The sequence below is a fragment of the Oryza sativa genome, chromosome 4 (assembly GCF_034140825.1).
Source record: "Oryza sativa Japonica Group chromosome 4, ASM3414082v1".
Lineage (NCBI taxonomy): Eukaryota > Viridiplantae > Streptophyta > Magnoliopsida > Poales > Poaceae > Oryza > Oryza sativa.
Genome location: NC_089038.1, coordinates 35,866,742 through 35,887,626, shown reverse-complemented (window position 1 = coordinate 35,887,626; position 20,885 = coordinate 35,866,742). Strand labels below are relative to the sequence as shown.

General features: G+C 45.0%; 3 protein-coding genes across 3 annotated transcripts; 2 read left to right on the top strand and 1 right to left on the bottom strand.

Moving 5' to 3' along the window:
- Positions 1–3,834: 3,834 nt before the first annotated feature.
- Positions 3,835–7,274, bottom strand: LOC4337504 (protein NRT1/ PTR FAMILY 5.10). Its single transcript, XM_015778095.3, has 3 exons — positions 6,894–7,274; positions 6,580–6,797; positions 3,835–5,127 (listed from the first exon to the last, which is right to left on the bottom strand). The coding sequence occupies exons 1-3, from the start codon at positions 7,018–7,020 to the stop codon at positions 3,940–3,942; spliced, it is 1,533 nt and encodes a 510-aa protein (XP_015633581.1). The 5' UTR covers positions 7,021–7,274; the 3' UTR covers positions 3,835–3,939.
- A 463-nt stretch (positions 7,275–7,737) lies between these two features.
- LOC107277687 (NAC domain-containing protein 105) lies at positions 7,738–8,959 on the top strand. Its single transcript, XM_015779824.3, has one exon. It carries the CDS (start codon positions 7,844–7,846, stop codon positions 8,699–8,701), a length of 858 nt encoding a protein of 285 aa, XP_015635310.2. The 5' UTR covers positions 7,738–7,843; the 3' UTR covers positions 8,702–8,959.
- A 2,491-nt stretch (positions 8,960–11,450) lies between these two features.
- LOC107280668 (DDB1- and CUL4-associated factor homolog 1) lies at positions 11,451–20,677 on the top strand. Its single transcript, XM_066309516.1, has 14 exons — positions 11,451–11,851; positions 12,477–12,567; positions 12,666–12,782; positions 12,885–13,063; positions 13,169–14,057; positions 14,149–14,246; positions 14,363–14,783; positions 14,873–15,472; positions 15,548–15,727; positions 15,834–16,361; positions 16,618–16,728; positions 17,057–17,175; positions 17,265–18,828; positions 19,496–20,677. Exons 1-14 carry the CDS (start codon positions 11,676–11,678, stop codon positions 20,186–20,188), a joined length of 5,766 nt encoding a protein of 1,921 aa, XP_066165613.1. The 5' UTR covers positions 11,451–11,675; the 3' UTR covers positions 20,189–20,677.
- The last annotated feature ends 208 nt before the right edge of the window (positions 20,678–20,885 follow it).

Below are 20,885 nucleotides of genomic sequence, written 5' to 3'. Positions count from 1 at the left end.
CACACACACATTATACTCTAATATTAGTATATTAAAGATGAGCACGCACATAATTGGTGTTGCCTGTGTATATCCAGCTCGATGGAGATGATTGGAGTACTGGGTAGTAGCTGGCTGGCCAGGGAGGCCGACCGGACCAACTGCATATGCAGCATGCTTTTCATTCTTGATGATATGACAGGCTCAGCATGTATAGCATTATAATTAGAGGAAAGCGAAAAGGGAAATGGCCGAATTTCGCAGCATGATTGGGTCCAAGCATACGTCCACCACCCATCTATTCTCATACTCCTGCTGCCGCGCTGTGTTGTTGGACAATGCTGTTGGTTTTATATATTCCGCTGTGTGTGTGTGGGTGGGTTCATGTATGTACACGCTGCAATTCTGCAAGAGCAACGCAACAAAAAGAAACTCGGAGCAAAAGCAGCCTCTCTTTTGGCAAAAGGCTTTCTTGCTTTGCTTTGCTTTGCTCGTAATACTGACAGACACACACACTACTACTACTACTACACGTGAGATTTTCCTGAACGTCGACCCCGTTAGCTTCCAGGTGGGCCGTAAGTGGAGCCGAAGGCCGGCGCCGGGGTTAGGGCCGCACGGGATAACACAGTGTTACAAGCAACCGAGCTTGACGAACCTATGCGGTTATTACATGTGCGAGATGCTTAGGGTCTGTGGGAGATACAGAACTAAGGGTATGTGGGAGATATAGAACTGAGTTTACAGATGTAAGTCCTCATGCTCCTTAGATATTGCAAATATTTCATTTAAGTTGATTGTAACACAAATCATTTGTTTTTTACTTTCCATAGCTCCCGAGCATCCCTTATAACGCAAGCCCGTTCGATCAGAAAACGCTTATCTACTTATGCGCGGACTTATGCCGGTTCATTCGTCGCGACACCTACAACTATCCAGGAGAGTTCCATGATCCTCATAGCTAACTTGCTACGGATCCCAAATTCAAGAACCTAATGGAGCGGGAGAGGGAACATGCTATAGACTAAAATGTTTATTTGTCGCGGGGGATACTTGTAATATTACAAACACTATACATTATATGTAATTTGATGTTTATAACTGAGCTCGGTCAATTTTCGGCTAATTTTTCATCTATTATCCCGTGTGGTCAAATTATACCGGCCCATGGGATAATAGGTTAAACCAGACGGCTAGCATGTGCTAGAGCGACGGCACGAATTATCCCGTGCGGTCGCCTTAGCACACGCTAGCTGAGGGGATAACCTATTATCCCGTGCGATCGTCCTTATTACACCGCACAGGACAATCAATTATTCCGTGCGGTCCGTATAACCCGACCGCACGCAAAAATATCGATTTTCCCAGACGAGTGGTTGCAGGCGGGCCGAGCGACCGCACGGGATAATATATCCAACTACCCGGAAAAATGGGTATTGTAGTAGTGACAGTCCCGCAGACTGCTGTCCAATTGGATCCACGAAGCAGAGCACGCAACACAAATATTAGAAAGTCGGTGAATCAAATTTAAACAATTTTCTAAGAAATGATAATAAAAACTATTTTTTGCAAAAATTGAAGCTTGGAAAAGGTTTATGCAGTAATCCATAAGACCATAATCAAATAAAAGGAGACTGGGGGTGGGTATGCAGATGCGATGGTGTGTTCGTTCAAACCGATGGAGTTGGATTTCCGCGGCACGCGAAAACCAGAGTCATTAGCATATAATTAACCATATAACTATTACACACTTGAAATAAATATTTTTAAATAACTTTCATGTAGATTTTTTAAGAAACACACTGATTAGCAGTTTGGGAAGCGTACTCATGGATAACGAGAAAGTTGCACGTCAAAAAATCAATTTATAAAGACTAAGAACATCTCTGAAAGAGTTGTTATTTGACTCTTAAGCCAAAAAATGACAATTTTAGTGAAAATATGGTTTACAACAAACTTACCGATCGAATGGCCAAGCTATCTGGCTAACCAAACTCATCCAGTAGCCCAATTTGGATAGCCAAATTAGCTTGCCAAACGTGTACCCTACACCGGTACCCCTATCTCTCTCTCTCATTTCTGCGCTTCCTCTCCTATCCCTAGACTCCTCACGAGCATATGTGCCGACAAATGCACTTCCCACCATCCGCAAAGCCGCTGAGAGGGTCTGTCATCCATTGTTGTTGCCCCCCCTCTCCCCGAGGTAACCTGTTGCCGTCCAAAAACAAATCACCGCACCCTTTCTTCCATTGCCACGACGCCCTTTCCCTGTCGCGCCTAGCAGCAGTCGCTAACCATGCCGAGGCCTGCCACTCAACCCACAGCCTCCTCTTTCCCTGTCACTGTCGCTCAAGCAAGTGAGATCCATGAGACGGTGGGGTGATATCATCATAGCAGAGGGAGTCAAGGCCGACGACCACTCTCGTATCTCAAGGTTGGCGATTGCTTCCTGCCTAGCTCTAGCGTCGCTGTCGTCGGCCAAAAGGCAAGAGAAAATCTCTATCGTTGCTCTCTTCTATGCTGCCTACCTCGCTCTCTCCGGTGCTGACCACCTCAGGCCACCCCGCTGGCGTCGGTGGCAATGTCGGCCTCTTAGCGGTGGTGGGTGGGGACTAGGGAGGGGAGAGGAGGGGTTGCACATAGAAGGAGAGTAAGGAAGAGATACAGGCTGACATATGAGATCTGTTGTTAGATTGGAGAGGGTATTTTAGAGTTTGTTGGAGCGAAAGATAAATGTAACTCTTTATTTTTTTTATCGATTTTGCTATATATTTGTCGATAAATTTTCTCCCAAAAATTTGACAGATGTAATTACAATACAATCGTAGTATAATTACACTGTAACTTACATGTAATTATACTGTAACTATAATGTAACTTGTATGTAACTTTCAAAAATCTCTCCGTGATATTTTATTTCGGTAAAATAGAGGTTGTGGGAACAAATCCTTATACATATGTGTGTGCTGTGATTTTATTTTTCTTCCTCACCAAAACAAATCTTGTAATAGATCTAAAGATTCAAAATTACATGAAACTTATATACAAGTCACACTGTAGTTACATGCAAGTTACAGTATAATTACATATAAGTTACAGTGTAATTACACTATAATTGTACTATAATTACATCTATCAAATTTTTAGAAGAAAATTTATCGACAAATATATAGAGGTGGTCTTTTTTTTATAAGCTAGCCAAATGAAGTAGATATTTCTAGAGCCAAATTTGACAAGATTGTTGGAGATGCGCGCAAACGGCCGGCACACGTACGGACGGACTTGCATAGCAGAGCAGCATGTAGAGAGAAAGCAGGAGGAGAAAGTGCGCGTGTGGCGCTGGGATTTATCCCTTTCTTTTTCAGTCGCCGGACTTTTTATCATTCCAATCCAGTCATCTCCTCTTCTTCTTTCTATCTCAATTTTTTTTTCTTCTCTTTCTTTCTTTCTTTCTTTCAGCTGGCTGTACAGGGGGGATCACATTGGGATGGGACCTTTTTTTTTTTTGGAGAGAAAGAGCTTTCCTCTACCCCTCCCTGTACTCCACTCCGTAAAGTATCAGACTATCAGAGAGAGTATCAGTCAAAAGTAATCATGAAGTAGAAGTACTCGCGTATATACTCCTACTTGAGTAGGAGAAGAGGCAAGAGCAGTTTACTCCTAGATTAGATTATAGTGTCATGGAAGGAATCCTTCATCAAGATACTGGAGTACCCAATCGATCGACTGCTTTATTTGCCGTGCGGAATGGAAGAATGTAGTTACTCCGATCGAGGATGTGTTATTTACATGATGCATCATCAAGCAATCAATCAAACCGCAATCTCAGAATTTTCTGTCCATACAATATTCACATTAGGCCGGTTTTAATATAATTTATTTATTATGTAAAAAATATATATACATATTGTATCGTGAGTATTAATTACAGTATTTTACTAGTGGTATGAATAATAATAATCATGCATGATGATGATTTGTACAAGGAGAAACCGGAGTATTAGATGGTACAACAAGCAGCAGGGGCCCCTTGTTGGCGTTTCTGTAGGCGTAGGAGCGCGCGAAGCAGAGGAACATTGCCAGCTCCGCGGCACTGACGCCGGCGAGCAGCCAGTAGAAGTAGTCGAGGTGGCCTCGGTTGAGATCGTCGGCGAACCACCCGTCGCCGCCGTCTCTCCTGGTGATGCCATCCAGCGCCGATATGAGCGCGCTGCTGATGAAGCCGCCGATGCCCATGACGCTGTAGTAGAGCGCCAGCCCCAGGCTGCGCATCCCCTCCGGCATCTCGCCGTGGAAGAACTCCTGCATCCCCACCACCGCCAGCACGTCCGCCACCCCCATCGCCACGTACTGCGGCACCAGCCACGCCCAGCTCATCGCCGGCCGTTGCTCCCGCACCGTCTCCAGCCGACGCCCCTCCACCGCCGCCGCCACCGCCACCGCCGCCAGCGACAGCGCCATGCCCGTCCCCGTGCGCTGCAGCGTGGTCAGCCCCCTCGGGTTGCCCGTCATGCGCCGCAGCATTGGCACCACCGCGCGGTCGTAGATGGGCACGGACACCATGATGGTGACCGGCCCCAACGTCTGGAGCGCGGCGGGCGGGAGCTCCAGTCCGGCGTGGCCGATGTGGCGGTCCAGCGTGCGGCCCTGCTTGTTGAACAACGTCATGATCTGCGCGTACGCCACGCCGTACGCCAGGCACGTCGCCCATATGGGGAGCAGGCGCAGCATGCGGCGCGCCTCCTCCGACGACTGCTTGTAGTGTCGTAGCGAGAGCAAGGGGCTGGCGGCGGCGGAGGAGAGGCGGTAGGTGGGGGTGGCGAGGAGGAAGAGGAGGAAGGCGCAGGAGACGACGGCGAAGGGGATGGCGAAGCCGACGCCCCAGCTGACGTTCTCCTGGATGTAGCTGACGGTGGCGATGGAGACGGTGATGCCGGTGGCCATGGAGAAGTACCACCAGTTGAAGAGTGAGCTGCGGGAGGCGCTCTCCCTGGGGTGCTCCGGGTCGAACTGCTCCGCGCCCAACGCCAGCCCGCATGGCTTGTCGAACCCCTGTGCCAAGGCCACCAGGTACAGCGACACGTACAAGATGCCCACCTGTGACTTGGACGCCACCACCGACGACGCCACCGTCAGCATGCCGTACCCCTGCACTCATGTCGATCCAACTTTCAATTTGCTTTCAGGTGTAACGACACTAGTACCACATAACGTAATTTCACAGTTGAATTTGAACTGTAAGTATATCTTTCACCAATCAAATCATTTTTGCCGTTTATTTTAAGCATGTATGTATATTGAAATAGTAGTAGGATAAGGACGAGCATGGTGATGGTGCCAGTGGCAGTGTTTAATTTGATTGCTGTCAGTGTCAAATCATCGGATTGACCAAACGAGGGAGCAGATCAGATACTCTAGCTAGGTTAAGGGCATAATAATAGTAGAAAAAACCGAACCGGTACTTGAACCGTCGTGGCTGCTGGGTCACCGGGTCAGTGGTCCAACCGCCGGTTCATCCGGGTCAATTGCAGAACCGGACTACTAGTTACTATCATATATATCATTTCACTCGGTCATCTAAACAAGTAGCAGTGTAGTCCAATGGTAACGCGTGAGTGTTTGTAACCAAGCCAACCAGGTTTGATCCCCCACAGAGCATATTTTTTCACATATTCTTCTAATATAAATAGGTATTAGGCCTTACCAGCTAATGACTTTGGGCCTACGCATGCCTTATCTCTTTGGCCCACTAATCGAACCGCCGGTTCAAAAATCAGCCGGTTCACCGGTTTTCGACAAAAAGCCGTCCGGTTCTCACCGGGTTGACTGCATGAACGGTCTTTGAAGCAAACCGAACCGGCGAGGTCCCTGGTTCAGGTTTTTTCCGGTCGAACCACCGGGCCGGTCCAGTTTTTTTTTACTATGGTTAAGGGTAATAATGGACGAGTAGCGTGCAGTGCTGGTTAGTAATTAATTACTTTTTCGGTCCGAAAATATATTTGACCGGATAGATAAGTTGTCTCTAATCTACTTCTAATTTGCTATACTAATCTTCTACTTTACTCCTCGGTCCATAATAAATCAACTTAATATGTTTAATATGTTTAGATTCGTAGTATTAAAATATGTCATATAATAAATCAACTTAATATAGAATGTCCCCGTAAAAAAACTTAATATAGAATGTGATATGAATCTGGACATTCATATGTCTAGATTCTATATTCGTTTTTTATGGGATAGATTGAGTAGGTTTCTATATAATTTTAAATTTTATTGATGAATATTGCATAGGTTTTGCCTCTGCACGTCTCTACTAGTATATGCGTATGTATGTATGTATGTATGTATGTTCTATATTACTATACTGGTGGTTGAGTAATGAGTAGGAGTATACTCCTAGTAGTGGTTGGAGGAGTATTAGTAGCACAAGTATCACATGGCAGACAACAGGCTGTTACGTTCCATTGATTAGAGTAGTCCATTGGAGTATTATTCATCAAGAATACTAATAACTAAGGTAGCGAAATGTAAAAGAAACGAGTAATAACAACAAGGCAAATGATAAGTGAAAAAGAAGAAAAGGGGTAAAATTGGAACCAGGAGGTAAAGGGTGCAGGCGAGGAGGATGGATGGGTAGCGGCCGAGGAAGGAGTCGGCGAGGAAGGCGCCGAGGAGAGGAAGCATGCAGGCCGCCCCCGACCAGGCGTTCACCGCCGCCGCCGCCGACGCGTTGGATTGCCCCATCGGCCCCGTCAGATACGTGATCAGGTTCGCCGACACGCCGAAGTAGGCGAAGCTGCCGGCCAACTCCAACACTGTCCATGGAATGAATTAGCTAGCCTGATCGATCTATAGACTATAGCTATCCTGCCTCGCCGGACTAAAATGATGAACAGCATACATATACATACCGGCGACGAAGAGGGCGGAGCGCCAGCCGCCTGAGGTGGCGCGGTAAACGGGGCGCCCGCGGAAGTCGGACACGCCGGGGAGCGCCTCCTCCTCCTCCTCATTCGGAAGCAAGGGACGACCGTCCATCGTATTCGGATTCCTCCTCGATCGATCGCTTTGCTTTTCTCTTCCTTTCCTTTCCTCGCTGAATCGGTGCGCTCTGCTCTGCTCGTAGGTAGGATGATGGTGGCAACTACAAATCGGCCAATTGAATTGACAAGGCTCAGAGGATTAATTAATTAATGCGGCTTGCTTCTGCTCCTGCTCCTGCTCCTGCTCCAGTTGCACATGGCCAAATCAAACCATCCAGGATCCTTCCCTTTTCCAATCCTCTTCTGATGGTGATGATTCGGATGGAGATATTTCAGACCAACGAACGAGTCCACGATCCACCACAAATTAGGCATACCAGACGACAAGACCTGCTATTAATTGGGCCCGCGCCCATCCCATATCATATGGTAACTTTAGGCCTTCAGCCCAATAATAATCCCATCGGACGATGGAAAGGCCCACAGACTAGATACCTCGGACTACACAGTCTGTCACTAACTCTCTATACCTTCCTTCCGTTTCACGAAGAATCAATTGCTTCATCCATCCCATTTTAACTATGATTTTCCGTGTTTAACTTTAATCGTCCATCTTATTTAAAACTTTTTTTTAAAAGAATGGTCTATTTCTGTCATCTCCTTTACCGAAAGCAGAATATATGGACAGGCTCCGAAAGATTAATTAATTTCAGTATAAATGTCAATGTCGTCAGCTCCCAACAAAGATTAATTCCAGTATAAATACCCATACCATGCATAGGTAGCTAACTAGCAAGCTGGTATCATCTTCTTCTACTTCCTACTTCTTCTTATTGTGGGTTGTGGCATATATATAATATCCCAGTGAACAGTGAAGGATGGAGGAGGAGTGGTGTTGTGTGGCGCCGGGATTCAGGTTCCACCCGACGGAGGAGGAACTGGTTGGTTACTACCTGGCACGGAAGGTGGTCGGGCAGCAGGACGACGGGATCATCCAGGAGGTGGATCTTAACAGCATCGAGCCATGGGACCTGCTGCAAGCTCAGCAGCATGATCAGGAGTACTACTGCTACTTCTTCAGCTACAAGGACCGCAAGTACCCCAGCGCGCGAGGGACGGGGACGCGGACCAACCGCGCCACGGCGGCGGGCTTCTGGAAGGCCACGGGCCGTGACAAGCCGGTGCTCTCCTCCTCTCGATCATCATCGTCGCCGGCGGTGATCGGCATGAGGAAGACGCTCGTCTTCTACCGCGGCCGCGCGCCCAACGGCTGCAAGACCGACTGGATCATCCACGAGTACCGCCTCGTCGCCCACCATCAGCAGCCGGACGGCAGCTGCTGGGTGGTGTGCCGCGCGTTTCACAAGCCCACCACCACCACCCTGCAGCATCAGCTTCACCTGCACAGGCCGCCTCCTCTACTTCATCATCCCGGCTACTACGACGACCAATATTTATATCCTCCTCCTGCTGCTGCTGCTGGTGGCGGCGGCTTGCTCTGCTCCCCTGCCTTGGACATGGAGTTGGAGGACGAGGAGGATGAATCCAAGATGATGATCTTAAGCAATGATAATATTCCGCTGGTGGTGAGTCCGACTGCCGTACACACACAAGGCACCGGCGGCGACATTATTAACGACGCTACTACCGCGCCTGCTGCTGCTGCTGCTGCTGATCATCGTCGACACCTTGCTCCACCACCACCACTTCACTTGTTAGCTAATTCAGTCGATTAATTATATTAATGAGAAATTTACTAGTAATCGGATCATCATGCATCCATCATGCGTGAATGACTACCACGTATTAATTCGAATCCATACTCTGTATCATCGTATATAGTAGTATTTATAGACACCGTACGTTAATTAATTACTGCTGGCCGTCGACCTGCTACCTATACTATATATTAGCACAAAATGTTATCAGTGCAAATATGTGCATGTAGTCCTCCTCCATATACATATCAGTACAAATACAAACATGTTATCTCTTACAGTATTTGGGTCTTTCGTTCGTCACTACCCGGCCGGTCTGAATATTAATTTATGCGATCGTTCACCTTCACATATACGGATGTAGTTCACCACTACACGTACGTATATACATGTATCTTTGATCGCGCGCGCCTTTCAAAAAGAATAAGAAGAAGAAGAAGAAGAAGAAGAAGGGGAGTATATATGTATCTAAGTATGTTCGATCGATTTCCAGGTTAATTAATTTCATCTCGACAAATGCAGCAGGGCTCTCTACCAGTACATCGAAGTATATTTATCTGAACCATCGGTTTATAAGGGCATAACAATATTTACTAACTCAGTGATTAGAGTTAATGCTGGTATTCATGATTTTATCAATTATTTTTTAAAAAGAAAGAGAAGAGGTTTTTATCCTTCATCAAATGATATGCTTAATTTATATTGGTCTATTCTACAACCGTGTTCAGGAAAAAACAACGCATATGGCAAATTGCAAACTGATCGATCCAATGCCCAAGATCTAATTAACTCAATGGTTTTGATATGAATATTTTACCGGAGAATGGCAATTGATTAAGCGGAACGTACGTATGTTGTTGGCTGCAGCAGAGGCGGGGCTCCGATTGGGGAGGAGACGAAACACGGCGTCGACGTCAGCTGCGCGCGGCTACGATTTGGGAAAGGATTAGCATCACGTACGTGTCGTCGTTTGATCGTTCTGGATGGAGCAGTACGTCGGTCCTTCTTAATTAATTAATTCATCCTGTCGATCAATTACATACAGCACAGCAGTACACATCCTCTACTAGCTAATTGTGTTGAACTGAACGAGACAGAAACAGCACCGACGACGTACGGCTTGCCGGGCGGGCGGTTGGAAATCATGATTATTAGTCACCTCTGATCTGATTCCAATGGAGATAGCGACCCTGAAAACTCTGCACGAATAGCCATCCTCAATGGACGCATATGCATATATACATGCATGATACACATATATGCATATGCTCATGCACGATGGCAGAAGACATGGTTGATCATCTGGTACAGCGGCGGCTGGGGCGGCGGCCGGCCGTATAGCAGCGGATCGGATCGATTGGATGGATCTCTCTCTCTCTCTCTCTCTACGTACGGTGGAGGCCGGCGCCCTTGCCGGGAGGCAATCCATCCCATCTCCCCCCTATATGGTCACGTACGTCGTCTTTTAATTAAGTGCCATCCATGCATAAGTCCATATCTGACTTTGGCAAATGCAAGTGCAGATGCAATCATGGCTAAGCTCTCCATCTTTGTATTTAGTAGTAGTAGTTGTTACCTTTGAGTTCATTGTCATATATCTTTGGAAAATATGTCTTCTTTGCATACATATGTGTGTACAAAAGTCAACTAGTGGGCTTTTTCTCTCTCTTTTTTCGGAGCTAGACTTTAAAAATAGGATTTGGTGCGATATACCACTCCCAACTTCTTGTTCCTGAAATACAATTGTTTTTTTATTTAAAAGTACAACTAGGTTTGATATACAACTCTTAGGAATCCTTCGGAACACATGATTTTCAAAACACAGGAATACGAATAATATAATATCGGAATGTCATGCCTTGTAAATCCTACAAGAAATAGAAATACAACATTTTTCAAAAACAACCGTTTGGATGTCGCATAGAAAAAAAACATAGGAATTGAAGACACCAGAAGAGGGAAAAAAACACATTCCATAAGATTTTCAAAGGAATTTTGAAGGTTCTATCCTTAGGATTCAAATTTTCTAAAAATCCTCCACTTTTCCTGTGTTCCAAATGAGTCCTTAACTTCTATCCATAGATACAAATGCATTTTGTATTCAACTAAATTGATTAATGCACATCAACTCACTACGATTTTGCAGTGTAAATATTATTTGTTTTCTTCAATCAATATGGAAATTTGTAGGCTCGGAGGAAATATTGTAAATTCCTTTTGACCTTAGTATTTAATGTCCTTCTTAGCTCAACATTTTCTTAAAGGTATTTTGAAATTTCGATTTTTTATAATTAATTGTAGGTGTTTTTTTAACTTGTCTTCTTAGAAAATGAAACACCTAAAACTATAAAAGTAATAATCAAACTAGATAATTAAAAATCAGCTACAACTCTCCCAAGGATATATGGGGCTTAATTTAGAGAGAGATGGAATAAGTCCACTTTGAATCACTTAACTAGTGGTCTAATCACTACATTCTAGATATCTCCAACGAAGAATATACTACGATGAAGGATGTGAAGCAGATTCGGCAACTAGGTTAGTGAGTCAAAGTGGACTTATTCCGAGAGAGAAACAAGGTTAGGGAGTCACAGTGGACTTATTCCGAGAGAGAAACAGAGGTAGCGTATGGGCCGGTGACATATGGTCCGAAAGCGGTGGGTAGTAGGTGGGCCTGGCCTGGAAGGGTTACGCGTCCAGTCCAGACGTAAGGAACCCTTGCTGATCGATCGTCTCCAACCCAACAACAACAAGAAACAGGAATTTCGATTTCTTTTTCTTCCCTTCTGGAGGCGTCCTGCCCTGCGTTCACCCCCCGAAATCCCTCTCGATTCGCCGCCGCCACCGCCTCCTCCGCTCCGCCGCCGCTAGGGTGTTCTCCGGCAACCCTAACCCTAACCCTAACCTATCTTCGCCGCCGCCCGCCAATACACCACACCCTATACCCGCCACACACACACACACACACACACTCTCTCTCTCTCTCTCTCTAATGGCGGCGGCGGCGGCGGCGGCTGCGGCTGCGCCGGCGCCGGCGACGGAGGAGGACGAGGAGGCGCTGCTCACCCGCGTGCAGACTATCATCTTGCGGGTCGTCGAGCTCGAGGACAACCCCAACCCCCGCCTCCTCCACACCCTCGCCACCATCTGCGAGGCCCACGAAGCCAGGTACCCACCCCCACCCCCACCCCCTGCGCTCTTCTTTTCTTCCTCTCTTACCTATAGATGTTCTACCTTCCTTCCTCTTACTATTGTTGCTCCACACGAACCCATGTTTGATTCGCTCATGCCCTCTTGCTGCTCCTTTTCCTTGTGCAGCTAGGGCACCCTCCTCCACTCCCTTTATTTTTTTTTATTTATTAGGCACCCTGCTGCATTGCATATTTTTCCTACGAAACCCATACTGTTGTTCTTGCCAACCTAAATCAGTTCAGTTAGTGAGTCCTCTTCTCCGTAGGTCAAATTCTCGTTTGCTTACCGCTGTTACCATCATTCATAAAACAACTTCGTATCAGCCATGTATGATCGGGCCCCTTCTTCATTAGTACCTTTCATTTCTACATTTTGGAAAAAAAGAACAATGTATTCCAAACTTGCCCCACTTTTGGGAAGAGTAGGTGGAACAAGTTGAATTTCCCATTTTTATCTCACAAGAGTCACTGTCCAATAGCGGAGGAAACTAAACTGCCACTAGGAAGGTCATTCATTCTTCAATGGGAAATTGTTCACCATATTTCTTGATGAATAGCATTGCTTCTAAGATTGCTTCCTTAACAGTGTTATTTCCCTGCAGATATGCACAAGAATGTGCGAATAGTCCATCGTACAATAACACAAACGCAAGGAACTCCCATACAATTGGCAAGCTGGCAAACTTGCTTCGGGTGAGCACTCTAGAGTTATATACACTACATCATCATAATCTTAGTTTTATCAGCCTATTGCTTAAATTAATCATTCTTCTCTTTAACCCCATTGGCAGGAGAATGACGACTTTTATGAGTTAGTGTTCTGTAAGTTCTTATCAGACAACTCATACTCGGCTGCAGTACGCTCTGCTGCTGCTAGGCTGCTCCTAAGCTGCTATTCTGCCTGGACGGTTAGCTTTTCCCTCTCTGTCAACACACTAAGCTCTCTACATTTCTTCTCATCTCCAACTCGGACAATACCAACCTTTCATTTTTCATTTTGGTCTCTGCAGCCTCAGTATCCTCATGCATTTGAAGATGCTATTGTAGAAAATATAAAGAAATGGGTGACAGAAGATGGTGGAGCGTCAAATGAGTGTGAATCGAAGCATCTAGGAAAGAATAACAAACCAACAGATGCTGACATGCTGCGGACATATGCCATTGGGTTGCTTGCTATGGCGCTGTGTGGGTAATGCCATGAGTTTTGTTTCACATGTGATTGCGTGCCATCCTTTTTGCTTTCAACTATCTCTGCCGTTCACCTAACTGTTGCTTCTTTTTTTGTCCTTCCCAGTGGTGGGCAGTTGGTAGAAGATGTCTTAACCATGGGGGTATCAGCTAAGCTCATGCACTTTTTGCGTGTGCGAGTGCATGGGGATGTTGCGTGTGCCCAGAAAGATTCTAATATTCCACTAGATACCAAACATCCTCGGAGCAGAGATGAGAACAGGAGCAAATCACGCCTGGTTCAAGACAGTTCTCGATTGGATGGAATGAGGTCTGGAGATGGAATTTCAATTGACCCAACTTCAGAAAACTGTGACAATGTTATGGGAATGCGGCATGCACATGGAGAACGGTGGATAGATGATGCTGCCTCTCTGCAACCTGAGCGTGCTGATTCATCGTTGGATCTTTTTGATGCGATGGAGGCTGGTGCAACCAATGATAGAACTTATAGTGCAAGCATTTGTGATACAAAGTCAAGAGTTGGGGAAAGGCTTTCTGCATTGAGACCTGGAAGAGATGAAGAGATGAACGAAAATACGAGAGATGATCTGTTAAAGCGGAAGTTGAGTCGAACAGGATCACGACTTAGGGGGAAGAGCAAAGCAGGTGAAAGCTTGCCTGAAAGTGAAAGAACACCTTTATCACCAACCTCAGGATTGAAAATAGGAACTCGGACTAGCAGAGAGAAGAATATGGTGAGGATTGAGGATGCAAATAAGGCCATTGATGTGAACAACAGCTCTCCAGGCATTGAGCCATTTAATGCAATTTCCAAAGAAGAGTATGAGGATCGGTTCAAGGATTGTATTATTGGCTTAAAGGATATATCCGACATTGTTTTAAAGGCTGTGAGAGCTGCTGAAGCTGAAGCCAGATCTGCAAATGCACCTGATGAGGCTGTAAAAGCAGCAGGTGATGCGGCTGCCGAGCTTGTGAAATCTGCTGCATCAGAGGTATGGAAAAGACGGTTTGCATTCTTATACACTGACAATTTTTCTTTATCATACTATAGTAACAATTTCTTGTTTGTCAACATTTCTGAAGGTTTGGAAAACTGGAAATAATGGTGATGCGGTTGTATTAGCTGCTGAGAAAGCAGCAGCTACTGTAGTGGATGCTGCTATGTCAACTAGTGTCTCACGGTAATGGATTAAATGCTCTCTCTCTCTCTCTCTCTCTCACACACACACACACACACACACTCACTCACTCATTTGGTCTCATCATATTCTGAGAGTTTGATTTGGTATTGCTGAAGCTCTAACCAAGTCGGTGAAGAGCATGTTGTGGAAGAGCCTGTGCAAATCAGCGAGGATCATGAATTGGAAGATTTTGTTATCACTGACCATGGGCAGCTCCTACAACTTAGAGAAAAATATAGCATTCAGTGTCTACAGATTTTGGGAGAGTATGTTGAAGCATTGGGTCCTGTTCTCCATGAAAAGGGAGTTGATGTTTGCCTTGCATTATTGCAACGTAGCATTAAAGACCAGGGGGGACATGGCCACTTTACACTTCTGCCTGATGTCCTTCGATTAATTTGTGCCCTGGCCGCCCACCGAAAATTTGCTGCGCTCTTTGTTGACCGTGGTGGTATTCAGAAGATTCTCTCTGTTCCTAGGATTGCTCAGACATATACCGCTCTTTCTGCCTGCTTATTTACTTTTGGCTCCCTCCAGGTAAACACTAACAACCTAAATTGCCTGTCTATGCAGAGTTGATATGTTATTTCCTCTTTGAGTTGCTGAAATATGATTCATGCTTGCAGTCAACCATGGAACGTATTTGTGCACTCTCATCTGACACACTTAATAATGTGGTTGAACTGGCGCTTCAACTTCTTGAATGTCCACAAGATTCAGCGAGGAAAAATGCAGCCATATTCTTCGCTGCTGCCTTTGTGTTCAAAGCTATTCTGGATTCATTTGATGCAAAGGATGGGATGCAAAAAGTTCTAGGTATTTTACATGGTGCTGCTTCTGTTAGGTCTGGTGGCAACTCTGGGGCATTAGGGTCCTCTAATGTAAACCAGGGGAATGATCGGTCACCTGCTGAAGTTCTGACTGCATCAGAAAAGCAGGTTGCATACCATTCATGTGTTGCACTAAGGCAGTACTTTAGGGCTCATCTGCTTCAGCTTGTTGATTCTATTCGACCAAGCAAAAGTATCCGTAGTATTGCTCGGAACACTTCTAGCGCAAGAGCTGGCTACAAACCATTTGACATTGGCAATGAGGCTATGGATGCTGTTTTTCGTCAGATCCAGCGGGACAGAAAGTTAGGTCCTGCTCTTGTAAGAGCTCGTTGGCCTGTGCTGGATAAATTTTTGGCATCTAATGGCCATATAACAATGCTAGAACTCTGCCAGGTGAAGCTTGTACATTTTCTTTTGGTCAGCAAAGTTTGTTGTTTACCTATTTTGACCCATAACAATTTGTTTCAGGCTCCACCTACTGATCGCTATCTGCATGACTTAACACAATATGCATTTGGAGTTCTTCACATTACAACGCTTGTGCCATACTGCCGCAAACTGATAGTACATGCTACATTAAGTAACAATCGTGTTGGCATGTCTGTCCTATTAGATGCAGCCAACAGTTTTGGCTATGTTGATCCTGAGGTAAGATTTTTGTTATCAAATAGATTAATAAGCTCAATAAATTATAAATTATAAATCTGTAAAATGTGGCTGCTGAAATCATCTCTAATTACCATTTGTGGATCAGGTGATCTGTCCAGCACTGAACGTTCTTGTCAATCTTGTGTGTCCCCCTCCTTCTATCAGTAACAAGTCATCCTCAACTGGTAACCAGCAACCTGCAGCTACCCAAGCAGTTGGTGGGGCATTTTCAGAGAACAGAGACAGGAATGCTGAAAAATGTACTACAGATAGAAATCTAACTGCAAATCAGGGTGAATCTCGGGAACGTTGTGGTGATGGTAACACATCTCAACAGGGCAATACTGTGCAAATTAGCACACCTGTTGTGCCATCTGGGGTGGTTGGTGATCGGAGAATATCTTTAGGAGTAGGAGCTGGTGGTCCTGGTCTTGCTGCTCAATTGGAACAAGGGTATCGTCAAGCTCGAGAAGTGGTCAGAGCTAATAATGGTATAAAGATTCTTTTACAGCTTCTCAGTTCTCGAATGGTTACACCTCCTGTGGCTATTGATCCTATTCGGGCACTTGCGTGTCGTGTCCTGCTTGGGTTGGCTAGAGATGATGCAATTGCACATATACTCACTAAACTCCAGGTACTGTTGGTACAATGTCCATCTACCTTTTTTTCCCCTACACCTCTAGCTATGATTTGAGCATTTTTTTTAGCAATTGGTCAACTACATTTTCACTGCATAATCACTAGTAAGCATTAATACTGATGGTGTACTCCCCCCACTTTGACATACTTCTTGGGTCCTTTCTTTACATACTGTTCAAAACAAATTAGTTAAATCTTGAATAAAATTAGTCACTGCTCCTTCATCAGCAATTTTCTTCTTATTGTTTCAGGTAGGAAAGAAACTATCAGAACTGATCCGTGATACCAGTGGACAGTCAATTGGAGGAGATAATAGTAGATGGCAAAATGAACTGACCCAAGTGGCAATTGAACTAATTGCGGTAAGGGACTTGTATTATTTATTGTGATGCAAATATAAATTGCTCAAGAGCTTACATTCGTAGAGTTCCTTTCCTGATTTAACTGTTCATGATGTGGAACAAGGTGGTTGCACCGTGTAGTTATTTGGTATTATTTCCTCAATTACCATGAATGCAGTGTATGTAAGCAGCTTATACAACTTAAATTAGTGGTTGTGTGTTAGAATTAACTTGTGTTTCCGCAATATTCTCCTTTTTACACATGGACAATATATATGCTCTTTTACCCTAATTATGTATTGCATGTGTCTTGTGTCCTGTAATTATGACTGCTGTTTTATTTTGGTAGGTCCTGACAAATTCTGGAAAAGAAACAACCTTAGCAGCGACTGATGCTGCTGCTCCAGCACTGAGGCGCATTGAACGAGCTGGAATAGCTGCTGCGACTCCTGTCTCGTACCATTCCAGGTTTGACTGCTTTATGATTTTGCTTCCATTACTTCATCAGCTTTTGTGTCTGGGCATTTACATTTGTTTTTATTTTTGGTGGTGTCTAGGGAACTGATGCAACTGATACATGAACATCTCCTTGGATCTGGTTTTACTGCTACTGCTGCTATGCTGCAAAAGGAGGCTGACCTTGCACCTTTGCCATCGACAGCTGCAGTGACTCCTGTCCACCAGGTTGCTGCCCTGGAGACATCATCTGCTCAGCAACAGTGGCCTTCTGGTCGTGTTCAGGGATTTGTGCCAGATACAACAAAGGTGACTACAGACCAAACTGGCCAGAGATCTGATTCTGTCTTGCCTTCATCAAAGAAGAAATCACTGTCCTTCTCATCCAGTTTCTCGAAGCGAACTCAACCTTCGCATCTATTTTCTGGTAATAGAGCAAGCAATAGCCTGAAAAGTCCTGTTCCTATTGGGAATGTTGACAATATGATTTGCGCTGCTTCTACTGTCAATACTGGAGATGCGGAGACATCTCATAAAACACCATTATCGTTGCCACAGAAGAGGAAGCTAGTGGACATGAAGGATCTTAGTTCAGCGTCAGCAGCAAAGCGCTCTGCAATGGTTGATCAAGCATGCCAGTCTCCTGTATTCCAAACTCCTGCTCCTACTCGCAGAGGACTGTCAGTGGCAGTGGATTCTCCTACTGCTTCATTTCATTCTGGACGGCCAAATTTCAACAACATTTACACAGAGAACCTGGATGATTTTCAAGGCACACCTGGAGCAACAATTACCACACCACATCACGGTGCAAGTGATCAACAGCCAGTAAATTTGGAGTGCATGACGCTCGATTCACTGGTTGTACAATACTTGAAACACCAACACCGCCAATGTCCTGCTCCAATAACAACTTTGCCACCACTCTCTCTGTTGCATCCTCATGTTTGCCCTGAGCCCAGTCGCAGCCTTAGCGCGCCAGCAAACATAGCTGCTCGCATGGGAAGCCGTGAGATAAGGAGGCAATTTAGTGGGATCCAAATACCTCGCAGGGATCGCCAATTTATATACAGCAGGTTCAAGCTATGCCGTGTTTGCCGTGATGAATCCTCACTTTTGACTTGCATGACATTTCTTGGTGATGCATCACGAGTTGCAGCTGGAAACCACACTGGGGAATTAAGAGTATTTGACTGCAACACTGCAAATATCCTAGAGACCCAGACATGCCACCAACAGCTTGTTACAATAGTAGAGTCGGCATCTTCTGGTGGAAATGAGCTGATTCTCACGTCCAGCCTTAACGAGGTTAAAGTCTGGGATGCCTTCTCAGTATCTGGGGGGCCTTTACACACATTTGAGGGTTGCAAAGCTGCTCGGTTTAGCCATTCTGGAACTTCATTTGCCGCCCTTTCCACTGATACGACTCGTCGGGAGGTTCTATTGTATGATGTCCAGACATATAATCTTGATCTGCGGCTTCCTGATAACTCTGGCTATTCAGGAGGCCGGGGTTATGTACAACCTATTATACATTTCAGTCCATCGGATACAATGTTGTTGTGGAATGGGGTCCTGTGGGATAGACGAAGTCCAAACCCTGTCCATCAGTTTGACCAGTTCACTGACTACGGCGGTGGTGGCTTCCATCCAGCTGGCAATGAGGTTGATTTTCTTTTCCTGAACCTTTTTGTTATTTTGTTAGTTTATAATTCTGTTCATTTCAGAGCATGGGCATCAAGAGATTTACTCCCTCTATTGCAAAGTCATAATTTTCTCAACTTATGAACCTTCCGCTCTAATTCCGTCCTTAAATATTGTTAAATGCCAAGCCCTTATAATTCATAATGGAGAGCAACTTTTGTACAGAAAGAATCCATATTTGTGAATTTGTGTTGTCACTTGCCCATGCACCATGTGCTATGTGATCCTGTACTTAACACAGCTGGCTCAGGGCCAAGCTATGATGTTAAACCATTGGGTAATAATCGGGTAATGGTTTGCTTGCTCTTGTTCAATTTGTTTAAACAATCATGAACCAGCTGCCGATTCTCACATTTCAACAACTTATGCAGCCAAGGGCCATTGCTACCCAGCCAGTCCCATTTTTCGTCCAGCCACCTGATTTTTGGGGTGTCGCCTTCCACATAAATGACCTCCATAATTAATCTGCAAGACTGTTTGGGTAGAATAGGAGCCCATGGAAGTAACATAAATGAATTTATTTTCCTGATTTTGCCACTAAACTGTAAATTATAATTATCTATATTTTTTTAGAGTAATTTGTTTCTGGTGTGCTTGTCTTCTCATCTCTGCCGTCCATACTTTGCAGGTAATAATAAATTCAGAAGTGTGGGATCTAAGGAAATTTAAGCTTCTGAGGAGTGTTCCTTCCCTGGACCAGACAGTAATAAAATTTAATGGCAGAGGGGATGTTATCTATGCCATTCTCAGGCGTAATCTTGACGATGTAACATCATCCATTCATACTCGTAGGGTCAGACATCCCCTGTTCCCTGCATTCCGCACGATTGATGCCGTGACTTACTCAGACATTGCAACAGTCCAAATTGATCGTGGTGTCCTTGATCTTGCAACTGAACCCAATGATTCTCTTCTTGGGGTTGTTGCTATGGATGATCCTGATGAGATGTTCTCTTCTGCTCGCCTATTTGAAGTTGGCAGGAAGCGTCCAACTGATGATGATTCAGATCCGGAGGACGCAGGTGACACAGATGACGAAGATGATGATGACAATGATGACTCAGAAGATGGTATTATTCCTTTGACTGATATAGGTGACAGTGATTCTGATATAAGTAACAGCAGTGATGACGGTGGTGACGATGAGGATATTGACAGTGGGGATGAAAATGATGACGATGATGATGATGCTGAGTTCATTGATGAAGGTGATTTTGAAGGGGGAGGAGGACTGCTGGAGATTATGGGTGAAGAGGATGGTGATGAGAGTGACATTATGGGCTCCTTTAGCAGCGGTGACGAAGAAGGATGGATCATGTAAGGGCAGAGGGCATTGATTTTCTGAAGGGCGGCCATGGCGAGGAAACAGCTCCGAGTGCAAGAGCATATGGAACCATCAGGATTCATTCTCTAGGTCGGCCGCCACAACTTCTCAATTCATTCTCTAGGTCGGCCGCCACAACTTCAAGAGCACATGGAACTATCAGGATTCATTCTCTAGGTCGGCCACCACAACTTCTCAATTCATTCTCTAGGTCGGCCACCACAACTTCTCAATTCGCATGCTCAAAGTACGATTGTAAGTAATGCATTTCTGGGATGGATTAGGGGGGGGGGGGGGGGGTTGTTAGATTCAGACATAAATTTGAGGCATTAGATGATGTAAGTATAACTGGTGAGATTTTTTTTGTGTTTCGTCTAAGAAAGGCCAATGAATCAAAAGTTTTGCAAGTTTACTCCCTACCTGGTAAGTTGCCAAGTGGTACGCTTGGGCACTTTGGGTGTCTAATTGAAGAGCACTTGCTGTCGACCTTCTGCATTTAATTTATGGATGTGTTTTTGCTGGCAATTTGAAACATTGTTACTATGTTATTATCTGTAACGCAAGCAGGTCGATCATGTATCGCGCGCCTATGTTTCAGGATTTTTTTTAGTCATGCCCAGTGGCCATCTGTGAAAGGACAAAATTCCTCGGTTTCATTCTTCCAGAGGAGGACAACTTTTTTTTTAACATTTTT